The sequence below is a fragment of the Candoia aspera genome, chromosome 8 (assembly GCF_035149785.1).
Source record: "Candoia aspera isolate rCanAsp1 chromosome 8, rCanAsp1.hap2, whole genome shotgun sequence".
Lineage (NCBI taxonomy): Eukaryota > Metazoa > Chordata > Lepidosauria > Squamata > Boidae > Candoia > Candoia aspera.
The window spans coordinates 49,691,589-49,716,729 of record NC_086160.1 but is presented as its reverse complement, the minus strand read 5'-3'; the positions used below and the strand labels follow the sequence as shown (position 1 = coordinate 49,716,729).

Genomic DNA, 25,141 nt, shown 5'->3' with positions numbered 1-25,141 from the left:
AAGGTTCCTAATAGCTGAAAAGCAGTTTACAAGCAATTTACAAACATGATTAGAAAAGGAAGTATGTGAATCCAGTGTCCTTTTAGAGGCGCCATGGTTTGAGCAAGATGGCTTTCCTTCATCTCCCAGAGTTCTAAACCCACCAGAGACTGCTCTCTTGTGGTTTCCTCATGAGGAACAACTATCTGGAGGACCTGTGGGTGATCTCAAGCCCTCTCCTTGTCCAGAGAGGAATTACGAAGAGCCGGTCTACTCAGCAGCTCTTCATTCCACTACAGTTGTCAGCTCCAGTTTTAGCAGAGCTGTCTTCAGTTTGCCATTTCTTCTCCGGAAGTCCCAGACTTGCATGATATAGCCAATGTCAATAAAAGTAGTTTTAGCCTTCTTGTGTTGATTCCCTGATCTGTTCTACCTAGCACGGCTACATATTTTGTGCCATAAATATATATAAACATATAAACATATTTTGTGCTATAAATATATCATTTATAGATATTTCTGATGAAACATGACTTCTCAGAGTTTTCTAGAGTCTGGAAAAAAGGGTAGAGGTTTGCAAAATGTTACACGTTCAGAACATCTGCATATTTTTCTCATCAAGAAAACAGGAGGCAACTCCCCACTACATCAACAGTCAGTTAATAAGAAGATTAGGGAATCCCCATTCCTACAAACTTAAAGGATATATAAAGTGCTCATATAAATATATCTAGTTGCCAAGATGCCTTGTTTTCCCTTTCAATAAAACTGCTTAATAAGACTGACAATCTAGTTTTCTTGGTTGTAATATTTTGCAAACCTCTACCTTTTTTTCCAGACTCTAGAAAACTCTGAGAAGTTTGCTTACAGAGACTATAGTCCCAGAAACTAAATATCTCCTGTCAATATCATTTGTATAGCTAGTTACTGACTTGCAATATTGTTTCCCTTCTGGTCTTCCTCCTTGGATTGTAGGAACAGATAACATGACCATCTGAGCATCCATGGTCTTATACACAGGAAAGGACAATTGTCATTGGACTTGATAAATCATGGACATTCTTCTGTCATGTTCTTGATCCTTGCTCTTGCAGATAGCACAGTTCATGTGCAGATAGGTTCACTTGATATACATTTAATTCAATTGCATAGTAGAAAATCATCAACCACCATGACTTGTCTATCTTCCGCATGCTTTAGGGATCCACTGTCTCCCATCCTGCAGTCTTTTCCTTCCCTGAGTACTCAGAGCCTATATCATCCATGCTATCTGCTTCTAGCTGTTACTTTCATACACTGGGCTTGCTCCTGTATTTGTGTGTCTTCCATATGGATGGATCATTTCACTGTCCATTTTTTGTTTTGGAGCCCTTTGTTTAGACTTATCCTTTCTCATGAACTGAAATGTTGCCACTTGTTCCTATCCTTGATGTTTTGTTCAAAGACTGCTATACATTTACATATATTCCAGATTGTTTTCTAGCAAGAAAACAAATGTGCATATTCACAGGCAAACTCCTATTAACTCTCCCTGCCTATTCATTCCATGAGCTTGTTCCCTGAAGCCAGGCTGCCTTATATTCCTTACAATTTCTGTTTATTCAGCAGGAAGCAGTCACTCAATCACTTATAATGGATAATCAGAAGCTCTCAGCAGTAGCATCCATAGGTTTTTTGCTTCTTTTATCGGCCTAACTAATGCAAGCTTTGCTCCTTTGGGGCATGTGTGCAGTGTCACAACACACACAGAAAAGAAGTAGGTCTTACACTGTGACATTGCATCCATGGATGAAACATATGAATTGGGGAAAATATCCCCATGTGAAACTTGCATGTGACTAATTGATAAAGGCATTGTATATGTTTTGTCAGGTTCTCTAAAAACAATTTCAAAATGTGAACACAAACACTAAAGTAATCTGTTTTGTATATTCAGTCACCAATTAACATGCCCATCATTCTGATCAGTAACCTTCTTGCCACAGGTTTAACTTCCCAGAAGCTGATCCTGGGAAATCACACATTTTATAGTCTGTGCTGACCAACTGACCACATGTAGAAGGATGAAGAGGCATTGATACAGGTGCTGGTGAGCCTGAGCATGCTGCTTCAGGATCAGCAATTGCTCAACCATCCCAAGGGTACCCTTGAAGGTGATGGTGACAATCGCCTATCACGGCTGTCATGGCTCTTTACAAAAACAAGTGTTCAGAAATATAGTTCCTGCAATTTGTTAAAGGCCCCCAATCCTTCCTTAACTGTGTATTAATAAATTCTAAACCTGCTAAAATCACTCCTTAGTAATGACAATTCCAATATGTTATTTACCAGTGTGAACATTTTCCTTGTGCTTTTTCAGGGCATCCTTACTCTTGAACCGCTTCCCACAGCTGTCAGCCTTGCATACGAACCTAGTATCACCTCGGCAGGCTTCTTTGTGTTGTTCAAAACTGATGTCAGGTGATTGAAGAAAAGAAAAATAATGCATCAAGAAAAGCTACTCCTGAAAAAGTAGTCTTGCCAGGCATTTGAATGCACATGCTGTGCAGCAGACTTCCAGCCCACTTCATGCATAACTTACATGTTGGAACAAAAGCATTTTCCATCTCACAGAATTAAGTGTTCACAAAGCAACTACAAAATCTGAAAGCAAGCAAACATGCAAAGAGGAGTCAGCAGCAAGGTGAGAGTAGTCCAGTAATTAAGACAGGGAACCTCAGTTCTGAGCTGAAGGATGTGTTGCAAACAGAACACTGAAAACTTCTTGAACAATTTCCTGGATTCACATTTTCTGTGCACTGAAGAACACTGTTGGGAAAGAGAAAAAAAAATCTCAGGTCAAACATATCATACTTCAACTGTTTTTGAGATCTGGCAGGTTTTCCACATATATGAAGAAACATACTTGGAAATATCTATTCCAAATTATACTCATACAGACATGTTGGCAGTAATAACTGAGATATAAAATACATTCCAAAATGGGCACAGTATTTAATTATTTACTTGCTTACTTATACAAAATGTAACTGTTTTTTCATCATTAACAGAAAATCCAAATAACAATTTTAAAACAATATAGTAGTAATACTTTAAATGAAAATAGTTCAATTAAAAACTGTTGAAAATAAAATACTAAAACAATAAACACTTTTACTCCTATGATACAGAACAACTCATCTTTCACAAATATATCATCTCAGACTGAAAATCAAAGGATTTTTTTTTCTGCAAAAAGTAAGGGTGACTGTTGTATGGCTTGCATAATTTTCTGGGATCAATGCACATCATTTATGTTAGGTTATTTACTTAAGGGTTTTTTTAAAAAAAAATCCCATGCTTCCAATATATTCCCAAACTACTTATGCTGTTTTAAAACTTGAATGCTTACAAAATGTTGCTATCAATTTTTTTAGGCTTATCGTTTATAAGAATATATACTGGTGCTTGTTATGTTATGAAAATATCTTGCTCACTGTATTTATGTCTGTGCACATCTAACATCACAGCATTCACAATACTGGATAATATGACATTGGCCCAGATGCCTTCAACACAGGAGCCATAGGCTTACAATGAACTGATGCTCATCAAGCTTGTTGCATGCCTTCATGATGCCCTGTTTGAATTTTGCCCCATTCACATTACATGTTTATATGTGTTCATGAAACACCTAACAATGTAAAAAACTAAATTTGCTGAACTCTGTAAACTATTCATTTGCAAAAATACTACTGTATGGTCTTACTGACTTTATGGTTTCAAATGCTACAGACTTACTGCCTCTGTAAAGCTTGCTTTACTGGGAATTTCTTTCCACAATTCCTGCATTTGAATTCTTTTTCTTCACTGGGCTTTTGATGCAATGTCTGAAGGTGTTCAGCTAATATTTCCTGGCTTGCAAAACTGGATTCACAGTTTGGACAAGCATGGTCCTCTTTACAGGTAAAAGAATCTACATGGTAGAGAAAAGACGTCAGAAAGAATTTATTTCTCTGTGAAAACACTGCAATAGGTTCTGTTCTAAAAGAAGGCTGTCCAACATTTATCATACTGAGAGCCACACCTCACCTCTGAGTAGAGTGCCAGAGGCCAGAGTGCAAAAAAATGTGAGAACAGGACAAATCTAAATGTCATTAAATTTAATTCAGTTAGTATGATCGCTTCCTATGTCTTTCATAATTTCCCATTATGTTTTATTAAGAATTACAAATGGATGACAATTTTGAGTACACAGATAGTTTGGGTTTCCAGGTTCTAGAAGTATTATTTTTGGATAGAGGAGTATAATATTTATAATAACCTTTTCTGTAATATCATTAAATAGTATTATTTAATATTGTATTAAATAATACAATGTGATGTGTATTATTATTAATAATAAGAATAATTAAATATGGGGAATAAGCAGCATTTGATTAACTCAATTTTAATTGCATTTCATCTTAGATTCAGTTGCACTCTGGTCAAAGATTAATTGTGGCCCTCAGCCTGATAAACATTATGCATCAGAGATTGTGTCAAGAATGACTATGACTAATGATTACTTGGGTACTATTGCAATTACTTAATTTTGTTGTCCCCTAGAAATTACCAGAATTTCTGTCTATTTAGAGGGGAGATTTATTTTGTTTAAATTAAGAAAAGGTTATGATATTTTTAAATAGAAATGGATTTTTAAAATTATTCATCCGTACCTTTTTCATTTGTTTGTTGCAATTCCTTATGACTGCCATTACTGTTGTTGCTATCCTCTTCTTCCTGGTTAATAATGACTTCTTCTTCCTCTTCTTCCTCCACTTCTTCCATGTCACTATCAAGGTAACCAATCAAGAGCTCGGTATCTGTTTCAATATCCTCAACAGCTAGGTAGAAAATGTTTTCTCCTTCCTGTTGGAGAAAAAATGATTTTAGAAATGCATATTATAAATCCATTTCGAAAACAGCTTTTTGAAATCAATAAACAATTAGAACTTCATTGAAATTATTACAACTTTTGTTTCTGCCTTTGTCCAAGAATTGTTTTACAGGATTAAATAAACATTGACACAGTAATGTAACTTTAGAAAACAATGTTATATTAAGCTAAATAGTAAACAGACAAAACTAAAGGCTGCTGAATGCTCAAAAATCATATCAATTTAATGAAGATCCAGTAATAATAAGTGCAGTTTCCTACCAAACTTTGATTTTTTGGCAAACTTTATGATAGGGTGACATAATGATACTTATTTTATCATGAAGATTAAGCAAGGTTGGACCTGATTAATACTTGCATGGCAGAACTCTAGGAAATCTGAAAACTGGCTAGATTAAGGAGCCAAAAGAAGGTCATGGCAAAGCACTTCCATACATGTGTCTTGAGCTCAGGGGTTGGGCTCAACTTCAAAGACATTTTATTGTTAAAGATTCACTAAAATCACTAACTGGGATCTCATTCTTCTAATGCTTTGAGATGTCTGTGCCATTAAAAACCCTATAAAATTGTATGAACTTTATGTGAGCAACTGTAATCAAGGATCAAACACATTCTTGTTGTTAGATCACTAATGGAACAGGAAAAGGAAATTAACTGAATTTTTTTTAAGGTGTGTACTACGTCGTAACTTGTCATCCTTTAATGGCATCAATAAAATTAAATGTCAAGTTAAAGAGTACTGACTTTTATTCTAATGTAAAAAGGGACATTTTCTTGTTTCAGAATATTTTCAGTCTAGGCACAGAATTCATTCAGTTTACTAGTACCTGGGGTAGTGTGTGCCTTTTATTGTTCAGTCCAGAGCAATTAGCTTGATGCTCAACTTGAATTGGGTGTATTATGACAAATTCTATGGGAGAAGCAGTTTTGACATCTTCATACCCCTTAATTATTAGTTTTCTTGGTCCTGAATGAATAACAAGTAATTTGAACAAGTAATTCTAGCTATTACTGCTTCATGTCAATCACACTGTTCCCAATATCATCAAATCAAATTCAGTTATCTGTCTAGTACACAAGCCATATATCTGCAGTTAGTAATAGGCTTTACGATAGTTTCTTGAAATCAGTGATTCTACCAGATTCCTGTGGAATATAGTATGCAGGGTCTGAGAGCATCCTGAACCACTGGATTCTTCATTCTGTCACTTTCAGTATTAACATGTGTCACCTAGTCTTAATGCTCCAGCAAAGCCTATAGTACTGCTAGTATCTGCTCTAGATTACCCACTCTGGGCAACCGTTTATATATCATAATAGAGATTTTCACAGCTGCTGTTTATTGGTGATATGAAGCTTGCAGCATGGCCAGCAAACATAATCATTGTCCTACACATCACTATTCAGAAGTCATTTCATCAACGTCACTGAAATTCTCATAGTGCCCCAGAAAAATGCTTATTTGGGACACTGCAAAAATGAAAATGGTAGGTCAGACCCCACTGCTTGGCACCTGTATTACTGGAACAGTATTGCTGTTACTGGTGTTACTGTTTTGCTCCCTTGAGGTGACAAGCACAAGGAAATGCAGAGAGATTACTCTCCTAAATTCATCTCAATTTAGAGTCAGTCCTGCATTCTTTTAAAGGATCCAAAAACTGAACAGATCCTATGTTTTTCCAGGGTGTAGTACAGTAGATTTAAAAGGAGTGCTTTGCACTCACTCACAGAAGAATAACCATGGAAATAGCCAGACAATTTCCTAAGTAGTCACTCAATCTTTTCAAAACATAGAACTGCATCTAACAATTCCAAAATTGGGTGCTTTATTCACACTTCTCAGAATTGCAAACACCTCTTTTGAATGCTTAACACAGCCTAATTGTTAGGTCTTTACCAATGTGTTAATTTAAGAACTGATGCTAAAGACACCTTCTCAAACTTGTCTTATGGATCTGTAAATATATAAAAGTACATTAACACAAAGCATTTGTGCTTCCTTTGTGATTTTTCTCTTCTCCAACCCAATTACTTCCTGTCTTTTAAGCTGAGAGATAGACCAGTTATACCAGATTTATTGCAGTGTTGATTGATTCTCAGATACTAATCTTCCATTGTTACATTTGTTAAGTATTTGTTAAGTATGACTTTAAACCACTCTACTGCATCACAGTAAATACCTCTTTTCCCATTAACCTTTGCCATTTCACTATTCCAGTTTGCTGAGTTTGTCCAGACCACCAATATGTCTGGTGGTTAATGAACAGAGTGTTTGAATATGAGAGCTTGGTATGATTCTGTTTAAAGAGGGTTGACTTTAACAGCTAAGGACCCTTTCTGATACAGTAGCTGTCAGAATACAAGAGTTTTTGAAAACACAAAAGGAAACAAAGGAATATAGACAATTCAAAATATAATCTGTTAGAAAGCTCAATAAAAAAAATAAAAAAACACTGCTAATGAAGAAGCACTGTGGATTTTAAAAGTTCACTGATTGGTGGTTTGAGGAGAAAAGATTGAATTGCTGCTGTTATACTGGTGAAAACTGAAAACAATGGAAAATAGCTTCATGGTTATATGTACTGTTTGAATTTGGCACAATCACAGTCACTTTGATTAACATTTTCCTACCTTGGAGGTAATACATATATCATAAATCAATGAAAGAACAAACATGATAGCAGAATTGCAACTTCAATGTGAATTCCAGTATTTTGATTGTAATATAATAAATAAATGTATTAATAAACAAATATTATAATAATAAAACTTAATATTCAGAAAGTTTACTTTAGAAATACAGTTTTATATTTCTGTTTTATAATGTCATAGGACATTTGAAAGGATAATCTGCTTCTATTTGGGTTTATGTTTAATTATATTCTACATTTCCACATATCAATAAGAAACTTACCAAAAGTCACCAAATAAATGAGCTTTATTACTGTACAGAGTGAGATTTGAACATATCACAGTTTTGCCTATATAAACTCTAAATAAATATCTTTGAAATTGAACATTTTAGAATTCCTTATGTGGCCTCTGTGGCCATTTACCTTGCTGCCACCCCATCCCCCCATCCAATTCTACTTCCAATCTAAAAAAGCAATTATAATTTAGCTAAAATTACAAAGCAAGTTCTTACTTAGACTATTCTTAGAAAAGTACAGCAAAAATATTGTTCCAAATTTACTCAACTGCCATAAAAAAAGACCAAGGTAAGCTGGGGGAATCTTTTGATAAGAGTATTGTTTTGTGGCTGGACACACTTGGTGTGACTACCATTTCGTGAATGGATAAATCCCAGCCCATGACAGCCATCTTCTTTGGGCGCTCATGACATGTTCTCAAGCTGTTAAATTTGCTCACTGGTCAAACAAAGTTGCAAACGCTCTATTAGCATTACGAAAACAGTTTGGAATAAAACCTCTCTTTGCCCATAATACAGCATTACTGGTCTTTGCTTGCAAAATAATTTTCCAATTATTTATTTTGATGTCTTCTGTCTCTGTTTCAGTGGCTCTATTTACACTTACAATAACAGAATAGCATTTACAGTAACAAAAAGACACCTTAAGGAAACCACAGTAGTGAAAGATGCATGGAACTTCTCCTGTATTAGGTTTTGGAAGGGGAGCCTCATGCACAAATAAAATCTGTTTAGCACATCACGTCCTGCATTTGAACATTTGTGACATGTACTTGCTCATAATAAAAGTATTGTCCTACTCATGGCTTCTGAACTTTTTCCTACTACCAAGGAGCTACAAGGATTCTTTGTTCAGGAGCCTCATATAACATATAACATTTCTGTGTTTAATTTATCCCTATTTGCTAGAATCTTCAGCAAAGGATCGTTACCTTGTCGTGGTGCTGGAGCTTGAGCACCTCAATGATGCCATGAGCTAAACCGTGAAGGGCCACCCAAGACGGGAAGGTCATGACAGAGAGGTCAGACTAAATGCGATCCCTGGGGAAGGTAATGGCAACCCACCTCAGTATTCTTGCCGTGAAAACTAAATGGATCAGTACAACCAGAGATATGTCGGTATACCATCGGAAGATGAGACCCCCAGGTCGGAAGATGGTCAAAATGCTACTGGGGAGGAACAGAGGATGAGCTCAACTAGCCCCAGACGTGATGACGCAGCTAGCTCAAAGCCGAAAGGACGGCTAGCGGCCGACGGTGCTGGTGGTGAACGGCGAATCCGATGTTCTAAGGATCAACACACCATTGGAACCTGGAATGTAAGATCTATGAGCCAGGGCAAATTGGATGTGGTTATTGGTGAGATGTCAAGATTAAAGATAGACATTCTGGGCGTCAGTGAACTGAAATGGACTGGAATGGGCCACTTCACATCAAATGACCACCAGATCTACTACTGCGGACAAGAGGACCACAGAAGAAATGGAGTAGCCTTCATAATTAATAGTAAAGTGGCTAAAGCAGTGCTTGGATACAACCCAAAAAACGACAGAATGATCTCAATTCGAATTCAGGGCAAGCCATCTAACATCACAGTGATCCAAATATACGCCCCAACCACAAATGCTGAAGAAGCTGAAGTAGAGCAGTTCTATGAGGATCTGCAGCACCTACTGGACAACACGCCTAAAAGAGATGTTATTTTCATCACAGGAGACTGGAATGCTAAGGTGGGCAGTCAAATGACACCTCGAATTACAGGTAAGTATGGCCTGGGAGAACAAAACGAAGCAGGACACAGGCTGATAGAATTTTGCCAAGACAATTCACTCTGCATAACAAACACTCTCTTCCAACAACCTAAGAGACGGCTTTATACATGGACTTCACCAGATGGACAACACCGAAATCAGATTGACTACATCCTTTGCAGCCAAAGGTGGCGGACATCTGTACAGTCGGTAAAAACAAGGCCTGGAGCTGACTGTAGTTCAGATCACGAACTTCTTCTTGCACAATTTAGGATCAGACTAAAGAGATTAGGGAAGACCCACAGATCAGCTAGATATGAGCTCACTAATATTCCTAAGGAATATGCAGTGGAGGTGAAGAATCGATTTAAGGGACTGGACTTAGTAGATAGGGTCCCGGAAGAACTCTGGACAGAAGTTGGCAGCATTGTTCAGGAGGCGGCAACAAAATACATCCCAAAGAAAGAGAAAACCAAGAAGGCAAAATGGCTGTCTGCTGAGACACTAGAAGTAGCCCAAGAAAGAAGGAAAGCAAAAGGCAACAGTGATAGGGGGAGATATGCCCAATTAAATGCAAAATTCCAGAGGTTAGCCAGAAGAGATAAGGAATTATTTTTAAACAAGCAATGCGCGGAAGTGGAAGAAGACAATAGAATAGGAAGGACAAGAGACCTCTTCCAGAAAATTAGAAACATTGGAGGTAAATTCCAGGCAAAAATGGGTATGATCAAAAACAAAGATGGCAAGGACCTAACAGAAGAAGAAGAGATCAAGAAAAGGTGGCAAGAATATACAGAAAACCTGTATAGGAAGGATAACAATATCGGGGATAGCTTTGACGGTGTGGTCGGTGAGCTAGAGCCAGACATCCTGAAGAGTGAGGTTGAGTGGGCCTTAAGAAGCATTGCTAATAACAAGGCAACAGGAGACGACGGCATCCCAGCTGAACTGTTCAAAATCTTGCAAGATGATGCTGTCAAGGTAATGCATGCTATATGCCAGCAAATTTGGAAAACACAAGAATGGCCATCAGACTGGAAAAAATCAACTTATATCCCCATACCAAAAAAGGGGAACACTAAAGAATGTTCAAACTATCGAACAGTGGCACTCATTTCACATGCCAGTAAGGTAATGCTCAAGATCCTGCAAGGTAGACTTCAGCAGTTCATGGAGCGAGAATTGCCAGATGTACAAGCTGGGTTTAGAAAAGGCAGAGGAACTAGAGACCAAATTGCCAATATCCGCTGGATAATGGAAAAAGCCAGGGAGTTTCAGAAAAACATCTATTTCTGTTTTATTGACTATTCTAAAGCCTTTGACTGTGTGGACCATAACAAATTGTGGCAAGTTCTTAGTGGTATGGGGATACCAAGTCATCTTGTCTGCCTCCTGAAGAATCTGTATAACGACCAAGTAGCAACAGTAAGAACAGACCACGGAACAACGGACTGGTTTAAGATTGGGAAAGGAGTACGGCAGGGCTGTATCCTCTCACCCTACCTATTCAACTTGTACGCAGAACACATCATGCGACAAGCTGGGCTTGAGGAATCCAAGGCTGGAGTTAAAATCTCTGGAAGAAACATTAACAATCTCAGATATGCAGATGATACCACTTTGATGGCTGAAAGTGAAGAGGAACTGAGGAGCCTTATGATGAAGGTGAAAGAAGAAAGTGCAAAAGCTGGTTTGCAGCTAAACCTCAAAAAAACCAAGATTATGGCAACCAGCTTGATTGATAACTGGCAAATAGAGGGAGAAAATGTAGAAGCAGTGAAAGACTTTGTATTTCTAGGTGCAAAGATTACTGCAGATGCTGACTGCAGTCAGGAAATCAGAAGACGCTTAATCCTTGGGAGAAGAGCAATGACAAATCTCGATAAAATAGTTAAGAGCAGAGACATCACACTGACAACAAAGGCCCGCATAGTTAAAGCAATGGTGTTCCCTGTAGTAACATATGGCTGCGAGAGCTGGACCATAAGGAAGGCTGAGCGAAGGAAGATCGATGCTTTTGAACTGTGGTGTTGGAGGAAAATTCTGAGAGTGCCTTGGACTGCAAGAAGATCCAACCAGTCCATCCTCCAGGAGATAAAGCCAGACTGCTCACTTGAGGGAATGATACTAAAGGCAAAACTGAAATACTTTGGCCACATAATGAGAAGACAGGACACCCTGGAGAAGATGCTGATGCTAGGGAGAGTGGAGGGCAAAAGGAAGAGGGGCCGACCAAGGGCAAGGTGGATGGATGATATTCTAGAGGTGACGGACTCGTCCCTGGGGGAGCTGGGGGTGTTGACGACCGACAGGAAGCTCTGGCGTGGGCTGGTCCATGAAGTCACGAAGAGTCGGAAGCGACTAAACGAATAAACAACAATTTGCTAGAATAAATCAAATCCTATATGGCTGGGACAGAAAACTTATAGCCTGAACAATGGTATTGGATTCCATTTCTCAAAATCTGGTCCTAAAAATGGTATTCAATTCCAAGCATTATTATTCTCACTCAGAATTCAGGAATCACCACAAATGATGCAAGCTGTGGTCCTACACAATCAGTTCATCCACCATTAGTTGCCTACCACTGTGCTAAGACTTCAGCAGATTATGGCCACCATCCTATGCTCAATTATCGAAGATAAGCTATACCAAATAATGAGTAGCCATGGAAGACTGAACTGGAAATCTAATAAGAACTTAATAAATTTATTTATTTATTTATTCGTTCGTACAGTTATTTATCTATCTATCTATCTATCTATCTATCTATCTATCTATCTATCTATCATATTTTTCCACTGCCCATCTCGAAAATGACTCTAAATTTACCTGGATAGCAGCCAGATTCTTTTGTTCTTGAGATGGTGCTTCATGTACAAAACGCAACCAGTTAGAATGCCTTGGATTGCTAGCATCCAGAACATAAAGCACTTCACCTTTGTTTCCACGAACCTGAAAAGGCAATAAAATTTGAGCAAAGCTAAAGCTTTGAAAAGCAGAGGAAGATATAAACATAACACTACAAAAATTAAGACCGTAAAGTTCTCATTTTATCGTTCTCTTTGATAGTAGAAGTAAATCTCTGGCTGGATTCACATATCATTTGAAAATATGATTTATTACATAGGTCACAATAACTGAGTTCAAATATCATGCTAAGCCATAAACAATGGTTAACAAACCGCAAAGCTGAATTCACACAACAGGCTGTCCCAAAATCCAAAGTAAGGATTAGCAACTGTCAGAGCTAGATTTACTGCAGAGAATGACCGTGGAGTGCTCTGTGCTTAGGAAAATGAGGAAACTTGGCAGTAATGGCAGTTTGCCCAACTTCAAATATAAGTTGAGAAAAAGGTAAACACATCTGGGCTCCTATTAGCACTTACAGCTCCTCATATTCCCCTTCATTTGCCTTTCAAAACCAACATCTTATTGTTCTTCACAGCATGTGACTACCTCATTTTTCCAGCTGCTGGTTGAAAATTTACACCTTCATGATTTTATATTACAAAGTAAAAATTGAGCCTCTTTTAAGGGCCTCTAAAGAGGAAAATTCATGATTTAATAATATTACATGGCATGGACTATTAATACATTATATTTTATGTATTTTCATTTTATATCTTTTACCTACATTTCTCTTGGGAAAGCAAAAAACCAAATATGAACTGTGGCAATGAAATGTGATGCATTTGACTGTAATTTCTGAAATATTATCCCTCTTTATCATGAATATTCAAATTGTTCAGGAACAAAGAGAACTCAATCCATTAAAGCCACATTTTGAAATATATGGCATTTTCTTACAATGGGAATGAGCAAATGTTAGGAAAAATACAGGGTGTTTTTATACCTTTTTAAGATTCAATAGATCATGTGAACTCATGAACAGTCTGGCCTACAAGAAGTAGCTGTGCAATGTAACATAGCAATGTAAGATAGGGACATTCAGGAAAACATCAGCTGAAGAGACATAACCCACTAAGCCATGATTTGCTTAGCCACAGTTAAAAATATGGCTGAAGTCCCAGAATACATTAAGTCACCTTCTATGTGCAGAAAGAAAACTATTTCTAATAGGAAGGGAAAATTTCATAAACTTTATTTGATAATTAAAGGACTACTTGTAGAATGATACCTTCGCAAATTCTGTAATGAAAAGAATACCTGAGATAAAATATCACCCATGTGCAAAAGATATAACTGTTTATTTTTTAATTTAATTTTATTTTATTTATCAAATTTGTCACTGCCCATCTCCTCCCACTGGAGGGACTCTGGGCGGTTTAAAAATTAACAGCAACAAAAGCAATGATGACTATTATATTCACCACACATTCTTTGCCCAATTCCAAGTACAGAATCAGACAGACTTTTAGGATAGCACTGCTGTTTATCAACATATTGAATGTATTTTCACATAGCTGTTCATATGACAATCACATCATGAGTTGTTAAGGGGTAAGTAGAGAATTTCTTTTAACCTGTTATATCTGACTTGTTAGATCCTAACTTAGAAGTTCTGCATGTTTTTTCCTAATACCACGTCCAGGTTCATCCTCCACACTGTATCAAAAGAAGCATTTAAAAGCTGTGGAATCCTACATTTTCGTACTTAGGAGTAAATGTCATTGACATCTCATTACAGCTGAGGAAATATTTTTAGGATTGCACTATAAGAGTTTATTTTCCCAGAATCTTTTAGCACTCTCTTTCAGCATTAATTAGTAGACTTTCATGATTGTCATTTAAAGTCATGAAGTATCAACAGGGAAACTGGCCACTCCCTTAGCTAATACTCTCTAGGGTTCTGTATAACTTTGGAAATAATTTGGAAAAGATGCTTTGGGACATGCAGAGCAGAAACAGAGCACCAGTTTCCAACTTTTTAAAGCAGCTGAATCTTTTCTAGGAATTCCGTGGCTGTGGTTGTCATGTGGTCCCAGAAAAATATGTGCTGCTTTAAAGTTGGACACATGCCACATTTGCTTCTCATGTTCCCAAAGCCCTTTTTGTAAATTAATTTTAATCACAGTGCAGCTCTAATGATCTTACTTAGTTTCTTTCTCTGTAGTTTAGATTGAAGCCATTAGTGGACAGCTAGGGCCACTAAATCGAGCAGAGCTTAACACAGCGAAAGATGTGCACAGAAAAAGAATATTATCTAAAATAGCATTAATGAGCATGTTAGAGAAATATAGGTTATTGATCTTACACACTTAGCCCACCCAAACATAAAGAATTACACATGTAGACAAAGTAGGTTCAAAAGTAAGTAAAAGAATATCTTACTCATTTATTTGGTCCAGTTGGTTCATTTGGTCATTCAGGAAAAGATGATTCTTGTTCTTCTTCTGTCCCTAAACTTAGTTGACCCTCAGCCTGCATTGCTGCTGAAGGCTGCATGGAGAAAGGAGGAACCTCCTCACTCTAGGGCCAAGCATGGCTCCCAGAGATGGAAAGGGCTACAGCCACATGCTGCTTTTCAGATGGTGAAGAAGGAGGAAGTGAAATAAGGAATGTGGGAGGGGCAACAAATAGCTTCCTCCAGAAGCATATAAAGAATTTGCATCCTAGAGTGAACTTATCCACATGCTAATGAGGCATGCTGATTTATGGTCATGGTTTTTAATCGATTGTTGTAAACCGCCCAGAGTCCCTCGATGGGAGGAGATGGGCAGGGATAAATTAGATAGATAGATAGATAGATAGATAGATAGATAGATAGATAGATAGATAGATAGATAGATAAATTTGCTGGGACCTCCAACATAGATGAGATCCAAAGGCACATTTGAAAATAAACATGAGGCTAACTTCTATATTATTAGTAAGATTTTTTTTAATTGAAAGACTCTTAAAAATCTGGTAGGATCAAAATCATCAGTAATTGTCATAGTGGGTAGATATTTAATTCTCAGGTATAGGTAAATATGTTAACTATGCTGATTTCTAACTTTAGGCTACTAGATCAGGGCTCAAAAAATCCAGATGACCTCTAAATGCCAACAAAGAGGTACAAGAAAGACTAACTCTTTGCTGTCATCTAGCGGTCATGCAGATTTTTGTACCCCAGATTTGGTAGCCCTACCCAACCTGGAATCCTGGTATACTTCAAATGTTTTCAGCTGCAACTATCATCAGTATCAGTTAGAATGCTGAGTTGTCTGGGATTGTGGAATGGTAAACACTATAGATTTGAGGATGCTATTTCAATGATGATGTCTAAAATAAAGAGCCTAAAATGATATTTTTTTTATGGGGGAGAAAAAGAGCAACTTCGGAAGTTTAGCAAGCACTAAGTCTCCACACCTTATGAATTTTTTTACAAAGAATTTATTCACTAAAGAGATAACTATAGAAAAGCAACTTATAGGATCTATATAGGACTGTGGGGGGAAATGCCCCATACATTTTATTTTAGATATATTTGACTTTGGGTGGACAAACAAGGCCAGTGAATATGGATGAAATTAAAACGATCATGTTTCAAAAACGCTGACATTTCCACAAAAGCATAGGTTATGCTGTTTTTTCAACATGAAAGGTTTGAAAGCCTGAAGGGACTGCCTGAGTACACAAAATTGAACATTATACTAAGCAGACAAGTAATGAAATCATTGAAATTGGAACCTTCTTTTGGAAAATACTATGACCACAATCCAATACAAAACAAGGTTGCTTAAAACACTATGGAACTTAGTAGAATATAGGATGTCTTCATGATTTTTAATTCAGTTTCATTACTTCTGAAGCTGGTATGATTGTTAATTTCTCCATTTAGGATTTTACATTTTCTTAGCTTTGTTGGTAGCCCATTAATATTCTATTTATGCAGATATATTATTAAGCAAAAAATATAAAACAAAATCATTACCATTTTTGTTTACAACCTCACAAAACTAGAACTTGTATGCATTTTCTCTTTATGTTATTGTTATATATAAATTGCATGACTACCTTTTTTTAAATGCAAATCAATCTGATTTATTCTTTGACATATAAATTTTCCTCTATATTTCTCAAACGTAAGCAGCCTAATAAATATAACGCTACTGTTGTTTGCAGAATATTATCACTAACGTACTTTTTTCCCCACATATGTTAGTTGTAGAGGGGTTTTTTGGGATGAAACAAGACAAATCTTCTTTTGCTGTTGCTATTGGACCAAAGTCACCCTCAATGATGGAAGTGCTGAAACACCAGTGTGTTATTAAGAAATAAGGATAATATAATACAAAAATAACTAAAAAGTATTAAGTTAGACTGATGTTACTTTGTTCCTCATTTCTTTAACTTCAATCTCTGCTTTGCAATTAGATATCTAAAAAATAAACATTCCTCCATTTGATTTGTTATGGTATCTAGCTCCATCTATTTGGACTACTTTCCTTCAGACTGTCTTCAGTATGCCAACTGTTAAATTTTTAAGAACTGGCATATATATGATATTAATGGTCAGGTTCAAAATTCTTCTGAAGAAGTTGTATCTACCAACCAAAATATACATGATCTTTGAAGTTATTTGTTGCAAAATGGAACTCCCCCCCCCCCCAAGTTTTGGGTAGCATAAAAATTAACTGTAGTGGTGGGAAAAAACCAAAGATTTTTGAGAGCGTGTTTCCCAACATGGCTCATTGCCATGTTGGTACCTTGCTTGATGACTCTCCTCTTTCTTATGGCTGTAAAATAAAATTGCATTTGAGTTTGGCCAAAACTATTACACAGTGGAATGTATTTTGTTGTACTACTTGACACAGGGATGTGAACTGAAGTCAAATACTTTGCAGCCAGTCAGGAAAAATGTCAGCACAACAATGAGGATAAACAGATGCCCTCCTCTCCTGCACTCAGTAAACACATTGCTTGCAATTCTGAAGACCATTTGGTAGATGGTTATTAAATAAGAACTGCAAGAAACTACATTACCATATAAACAGCAAGGAAAAAATATTCCGTGACTAGACTGTAATTTAATTTTGAAGCATAACATATGAAGCCTTGTACTGCTAAACGTTAGCCTTGCATTGATCTTGAAACTGATGGGATAGAAAACTGTATTCACTTCAACAAAGTTTAGCAAATGAAGTGATTTAAGGATCATGATTTCAAAGTTAAACTTCACTCCATGTGAAGATAAATTATTTTAAAAGGTTTTTATTCTGCTGAAATCCCAGTGAAGGCTAAATTCACTGCTTGTTTCATTCATTCATGAAGGAGCTCTTCCATGAACACTGACCAAACTTATCATTGTAACAGGGATGCAACTTCTTTATTTATATACTATGCTTATTAATGTGATCACTATTTCCCAAACATATAATCAATATCAAATGCTAAGAGTCATATCTTGGATTAATCTATCTGGATGTCATTTTTTCCATAAGAACATAAACCCCATTAGACAGCACAGAACTTCAGATCTGGTATCTGAAAGGTGGTTCATGGGGTGTGGGAGTCTGAACATAGCACATGTCTGTAACATCTGAGAGCAGCTGCACCTGAAACTAATTTTCACTCCAAGAATCCTAAATATGGAGTCCTTGGTGGTCTCTGAGCCTTATTGTTTTCTTGCAGACATTTCATTGCCAGACTAGGCAACATCTTCAGTAGCACCAAGGACTCCACAGTTCAACCCTGAACTACAAATATTCTCTTCGATTAATCCTAAATATATATGCTTAAATTCAGCATAAAATAGCCTGCTCTAGTTATCATCACAGAATAATAGGAAACTAACTTAAATTTTCTCTAGAACAAAACACTTGTCTTAAAGGCTCCCAAATTGATGTCAAATGAATATTACAAAAGAACTTTGCCAGAAAGTAGTTTCCATTTGAATGGTCAAAACCCCAGATTGCTGCTTCTTTCTCTAGGTACTAGAGGTGAATCTCACTGTTGTCTAGAAAACCTGTACCTCTGATTACTATTGAACATACTGGATGCTTTGAGTGCAAATTAGGTCAACTGAATCAGCTAAATACATCAATTGGAATGGGAGAGAAACAGAAGTCTTATAATTTACCAATGGTAAACATGATTCAATGTGTCTCTTACAAAACAACATGTGTACTAGAAATTCAGACATTTGAATACCAGCATTTAAAAGAGTCTGAAAACTTATGGTGTTTGAATTTGTACAAGATTTTTGTTTTAACCGCAGCTGCCCACATATGAAAGTTCTTGACTTGGCATAACATAAAAAAAGATGAAAGGTCCCCTGTGCAAGCACCAAATCACGTCTGACCCTTTGGGAGGATGCCACTTTTGCGATGTTTTCTTGGCAGACTATAACGGGGTGGTTTGCCATTGCCTTCCCCAGTCATCACTTTCCCCAGCAAGCTGGTTACTCATTTTACCAACTTCGAATAACATAGATATATAAAAAGATGGTAATTAAAGGAAAACCTATTGCCAAAAGACCAAAACATTTGGTCTTGCATAAATATGCATTTCTATGCTGATGAATAGCTTTACTGATATTACAAGAACACTATCCTTGATCAGCTCTTCAGAGCTTACATTACTGCCCAGAGTCCCTCTTTTGGGGGAGATGGGCGGTAACAAAATTTGAATAATAAATAAAATAAATAAATAAATTACCATAACCTCTTTGTCACTGGAAAAGCAGCAAGGAAAAAAAAAAAAACCTGAATGTACCTTCTACTTTCTAAAACAGGCAATAATTGTTAGGGTAGCACTTGGAAAAAAATTATAATATTTCTATATTTATATAGTTATTCTACAACTATAAAATGCCATGCCAAATGTGAAAGCATCACAATACTTTCACAAAAGGGTCAGTTCAAGTTTTAAAAAAGATGGAGTTCACAATTATGTGGCAGATACTAAGGAGGCATCTTATTCCATGAGTGTTATTAAGGCACAATTCATGCATCATAATACTGAGAAAGTGCTCTCATAGTAAAGCTGGTTTCCATAAAATCTATTAAACATGGTGGTAATAGTTAGTTGGCTGTCTAATCCCAAATGGCTCTTGCTGACATAAATCAAACCTTATGTATTTAGAATCAAGTATCAACTTTAAGAAATATTTTGCCAATTGGCCAAATATTACAACATAATAGCCTTATCCCATGGTATAGCAATATAATGCTGTAAAGTAATGAAGAACTTTATTTCTGATTCCATACAAATACCCCATCAACAAAATCTTTTAATTGCTTTTCTAACTGTAAATAACAGAAATCCTTGAGATACTAAGCTTGTTTTTCTTTCTGTCTGCCAAAGGAAATAGGCCAATCAAGACCTTTTTGCTGACCTGCAAGTACAAAGAACCCTACATATACTTTCTCTGCAGTAAGTCTTACAAACTTCAGATTTTCTTCTCAGGCAGCACAGGCGTGGGAGACAGGCGTCAGCATCTGAAAGATGGAAGGCATGCTCTTGCAATCCAAGACCCAACCTTTAGTATGCGCATATAAAGAGGGTGGAACATGGTTAGTGACACTGCACCTGCTATCCTTGGCCACCAGCACCCCTCCAGGATGCCCAGTTGGGTAGACACAGGGACACCAGTAAGTGTCTGCAACAGAGAGCCTCTCTATCCATGGAAATTTTCAGAAACTGAAAATCCTAATTTTGCAGAGTTCTTATGGGAAACCTCCCTGGACAGGGGAAGCATCTTTTACATCTAGAAGGCAACAAGAGAAAACCGGTCCAGTATGCTTAACCTGGTCCACATCAAGCATGTAGCAGCACTTCTTGCCCCTGTTTCAGCTTCTTGCTTTCATTATGTATGTCTTTTGGATAGTCATTTATTTTCAGCAGCTTCTTAACTAATGTAAGACATGGTTCTCAGATACTTACGTCATAAAGAAATAGTCTCTCTTTTCAAGTGAATATGGTAAAATCATTACATACTATCACATTTATACAATGGTTATGCTATTCCTTCATCACACTAAGACAGAACTAGTGTGATAATCAGTCTTTAGAGTGTCTGTGCTGCAGATCAACATATCCCTAGTACCAGATATGGGGTTTGTTATTGCTATTCAAATCTACTTTGAAATCTAGGTCTTATTTTTTTAACTTAAGTTCAAGTTTACTTACCTAAATGTTTACCTGGCAAGGTATAATTTCAAAAAAAACTATACTTTTATTTCTGTATTTGCACATATCTAATCAAATATAGAAATATGCTCTCAATGTGGCTAAATAATAATAGTACTTATAATAATTTATTAATAACAAATATTTGTTGTCCAGGTAGCAAATGCCAACTTGGCAAACACATATAAGTTGTCTTCATAGTTCTGGAGGGACTATCTATATAAACCTGGACACCTGATTTCTTCTTTACATACTCCTAGCGATAATCCTGGAGCTCACAACATGACTTATAATATATTACAACTCTTACATTCAGATCATCATCTCTAAACATAAACTGCTTAGGTTCAAACATTCAAAAAGTCATAAAATGTGGCATGCAGCAATCTCTGCTAGATCCCAAAACTAGGTCAGGGAAAAGAAAAGTTAAGAAATTGTATCAAAGGGCTGATAAAATCCAAGTGTATGATTTGTTGAATAGGTATCATAGATAAATGCACTACACATCTTTAACAGACAATAAGCAATTTATAGCATGCAAAAAATTATTCTGCTTCTAGCTCTCATTACACCCCATAGTTTTCAGCAAAATGAAAGTATTTAGATAACAAAGAGCAGTGAAATATGAGCAGTGATACACTTATGAGGCTGAAAAATCAAAATGGTTAATTAACATCATCCTTATCAGGTTGTGCTTGATTTTCTCTATTTCAAGAACATGTTACAAGGATATTAAAAGAAGGATCTAATGATTCTGGGAGAACACTAGGTCCTCTGACTGCTGAAAGACTGCATTACCCTTTCCCAGCTTTTGAGATGTTATTAAGAAAACATTGGGGTATTTAAAGATGAGAGTTGAAGTTTTCAAGATGCATTCTTGCATCCTTTCAAGCAGTCTCTGCAAATGTAAACAGAAAGTTCCTACAACTGCAGAATTACAGCAGTCCCATAATCCTAATTATAGGGATGTACAGAATATAAATGTTTTCAATTATTACTTTTTAAATAAGTAAATTACAGCCAGTGACAAAGAGATCCAACTGTGACTTGTCAGCTACTTAGATATTATAGATTTCAATAGCCTGTTTTCAACATACAAGAAATGTTCATAGTGATTCATAATAATATCACAGTGTAAAATTTGGAAAGGAATCAGATAATAGGTAAAATATGTGAGCTGAAATATGTTGAAACACATTTCATGTATGAGTGCTAGGTATCCTGTCTATATTAAGTCAATGCAAGCAATTTTTTAGATACCACTGGCTGGTTCAAGTCTATTTACTCAAGACAACAAATAATTTTGTCAACCAACATAACACTTTCTCTTTATTCCTTTATGTGTAATACACAGGGTTGTCTGGCAAATCCATGACCTCATCTTTCCTTTACAAACTAATGCAAATTTTCCCAATAGGTTTGTTGCATTCTTTGCAAGGTTTTTCTTTGAATCTTCTTCTACTAGTTCAAGAAGACAATGCTATGGACATTTGGTCTATCCGATGGCTGGTATGTTGTGATGTGCCAAACTTTTTTTCCTTTCATCCTTTATGGAACTGGTGACTGCATTTATTTAGGAAATTGGAAATATGTGTCATCAGTATGTTGATGACATTTAATTCTTTTCATTATTTTCAGGTAAAAATATGTTGTAAAAGTGTTGATGAAGCTTTAACACTATGATTAACACTGGAACAGAGAAGACAAGGATTGGTGTGGGTGGAATTTATATGCTCATGACCTTCTGGGAGTCTCTCAGGCACTTTAGGAAATCACAGCCTTAATCTTAAAACAACTACTTGAGCAAGCACCTCATTATGCTTAATTATCATAGCTCTACATTTTTATGGATTTTCATCTCTTTTTATGAATGAATGAATGAATATATACTAAATAAACAAACACATAAATTGTATTATATTTACAACTGGTTAGTCTTGGTGAGTACGCCAGCATCTTTGTAGCTGCTTAGCTACCTCTTCAGCATAGACATCTGAGAGCTAAACATCTGCCACTACTGTAAGTCCTCATCTTCTGCATCATAAAATCTACTTTAGCACAATATACATTAAATGGGTAAATAAACCATGCTAAGCCATGGTTTAAATATGGTATAAACTAGGGTTTGTTAAACCGGCTTACTGCACTTTAAAATAACCCAAGTTTATGTACTGTCTCATATTTATCTGTCCTTGCTGGTGTTGAAAAAATATACACTATCATGACAATATTAGGAGAAAGATGAAGCAGCAGATATCCCAATGTTCATAATTTCAAGACCCAAAGCAACTGCCACTCTAGTCTTACAAAATAATGCTTTAGATAATTTCCTAGACACAGTGCAGGAATTCTTACCTCCCACATCAGCCTGCAGTCTGTGTTTTCATCTAGTTCCTGAGGCATTCGCTTTTCTCCTGCAAATGGTCCAAACTTTTCTCCCTAACAACAGTAATATGGGCAAAACAAAATTGGCATCTTTTGTTCGTCTCTGAAAAAGTACTGCTAATTCCTCAAGTCAAATATATGTTAAATTTACAATACAAGTAACATGGGCAAAAACAAAAATCTCTTTCTTCTTTTGCTCAATTATCAGCTATGGAAGGAAAGGTGAATTCATATCAGGACCGCAGTGCAAAGCAAGAGGGAATAACCCCACTCCCCCATTCTCTAAGCATCCATATCAAATTAAATCACTTGCTACAAAACTTCCACCTGAGCTAATATTAAAAGATATACTGCAGAGTATCTAATGCTTTGTTTGGGGTTTGGTGAACTTTTTAAAATTTTGTTTTCCCAATCAGACCAAATAGCACCTTTGAAGTATGGTAGAAGCCTACACAAGCAGAATTACTAAGGCCTCTCTTACAATCAATATTATAAATCTCATTTGGGAATGATTTGTTAACAATTACTGTATAGTTTTAATGATACTGTGAACAGCCCAATAGGTCTGTAATAAACAATTGGCTCATATTGGATCAAGACTGACTGCCACCAACTGACTCTAAGTCTTGGCTTCCAAATGTGCCAAATGCAACTTCCAAAATTCCCACCTGAAAGTTATGCCAACTAGGAATTCTGGAAACTAAAGTGCCAATACTTCTGGACTGCCAGAAGCACCAATATAGGTACTGGTGCCACCAGTACATAGACTCCTGTATTATTCCCAATAAGATGTCTATGTCCAACTAGATTAACAAAATGTACAGGCTGTTACATACAAGAGGAGGAGGAGAGGAGATGCAGCAACAGCAGCAGCATAGTTTCCTCTCAAACTAGGATGTACTGTTCTTAGTATATGCAAGTGTATGAACATCTTGATTTGCAGAAAGATGAACTGGGAATCAAAAGGTAATTTGGTCAAGGAATGCAAGGCAGTAAGGGAAAGAGAAACAAAGAAGCAAGTTCCACAAGTATCATTCCGAATATTTTCCATAAAGAGGATGCTTTGGCTTCCAATTTCCATTGGTTCAGAATACATAGAACAACAGATCGCTTTGCAATGGGAGTCAACAGCTGAATGCCCCAATCCATCTTTGAAATTTCTTTGCATGATGCAAATAACATTCCTGCTCCAAGCTAAATCTAAACTTCCTGGACATTGGTTCAAAACTATTGAGTTATTCTTTTAAGCTGTTGCTTCTCCCTGGCCCTCCTAACTTTTGTCCATCAAAAAGATTCCTTTTTTAAAAAGTAAGAAAAAGAAAAAGGCAAGAAACAGTTCTGTTTCAGTTTCAGGGGGCGAAATACCAGCACTTATTACTGAGAAGCAGACGGAAGTGGGATGAGTAATGACAAAAAACGAAGGGGTTGGGACTAAACTTTGAACTTAGAACTGCAGGCAGAGCCAGGGAGGCAGTCTGTAATACGTGGCAGGCGTTCCCACAATACAGGGAACTAACCGGGGTGGGGGTGGGGGGGACGCTTGAAAAAGATTTCAAAAACAAAAGTTTGCCCGCCGTCCACCCCCCAGCCTCGCTTGCGCCTTACCTCCCCTGCGTGTTCCTCACCTTAATGGGGCAATAACAAGGATCACCCACCTTTTTCACTCTCCGGGCCGTAAAGAGCCCCATCCCGTCTTGAATTTTAGATGACTTCAGGGCGAACCTGTCCGGCACGTACATGCCCAGCATTCTGCCCTACCTGGAAGGGAGAAGGGATTGTAGTAACCTCCTCCCGCTGTAAACTTGTGGGCTAATCGAGAGGCATTGTAATTGAAAAGGCAAGGGGGGAAAGGGAGGAAACCAAGAAACCATGAGGGAGCGCTTCTTGCTAGAACCCCCCCGCCGCCGCCCCCGCCTTCTGGAAAGTAAGGGCGGTGCAGCTGGGCAGGGGCTTCTGCCACCCCGCGGAAAAGCTCCGCTCCGATTGGCCGAAAGTTAGCTGAGATGGGGTGGGGGAGCTAAGATTCCATTAAGCAGATTCCATTCCGGCGCTGAACTGAGAAAGCCGGCGGGCAAGTTAGGAGCAGAGCAGTTCTTTGTT

The 25,141-nt window shown here is 37.1% G+C and overlaps 1 protein-coding gene across 1 annotated transcript in view; it reads right to left on the bottom strand.

The window, feature by feature from the left end:
* The window catches only part of PRDM5 (PR/SET domain 5), a 79,994-nt gene extending 55,101 nt beyond the window's left edge, over positions 1 to 24,893 (bottom strand). Inside the window, exons 1-7 of the mRNA XM_063310195.1 lie at positions 24,697 to 24,893; positions 23,012 to 23,095; positions 12,410 to 12,532; positions 4,677 to 4,869; positions 3,760 to 3,934; positions 2,695 to 2,787; positions 2,308 to 2,429 (exon numbers count right to left, since the gene is read on the bottom strand). Of these exons, the coding sequence (XP_063166265.1) occupies positions 2,308 to 2,429; positions 2,695 to 2,787; positions 3,760 to 3,934; positions 4,677 to 4,869; positions 12,410 to 12,532; positions 23,012 to 23,095; positions 24,697 to 24,789 (883 nt within the window). The 5' untranslated portion in view covers positions 24,790 to 24,893. The remainder of the gene's footprint in view (positions 1 to 2,307; positions 2,430 to 2,694; positions 2,788 to 3,759; positions 3,935 to 4,676; positions 4,870 to 12,409; positions 12,533 to 23,011; positions 23,096 to 24,696) is intronic.
* Between the last annotated feature and the right edge of the window lie 248 nt (positions 24,894 to 25,141).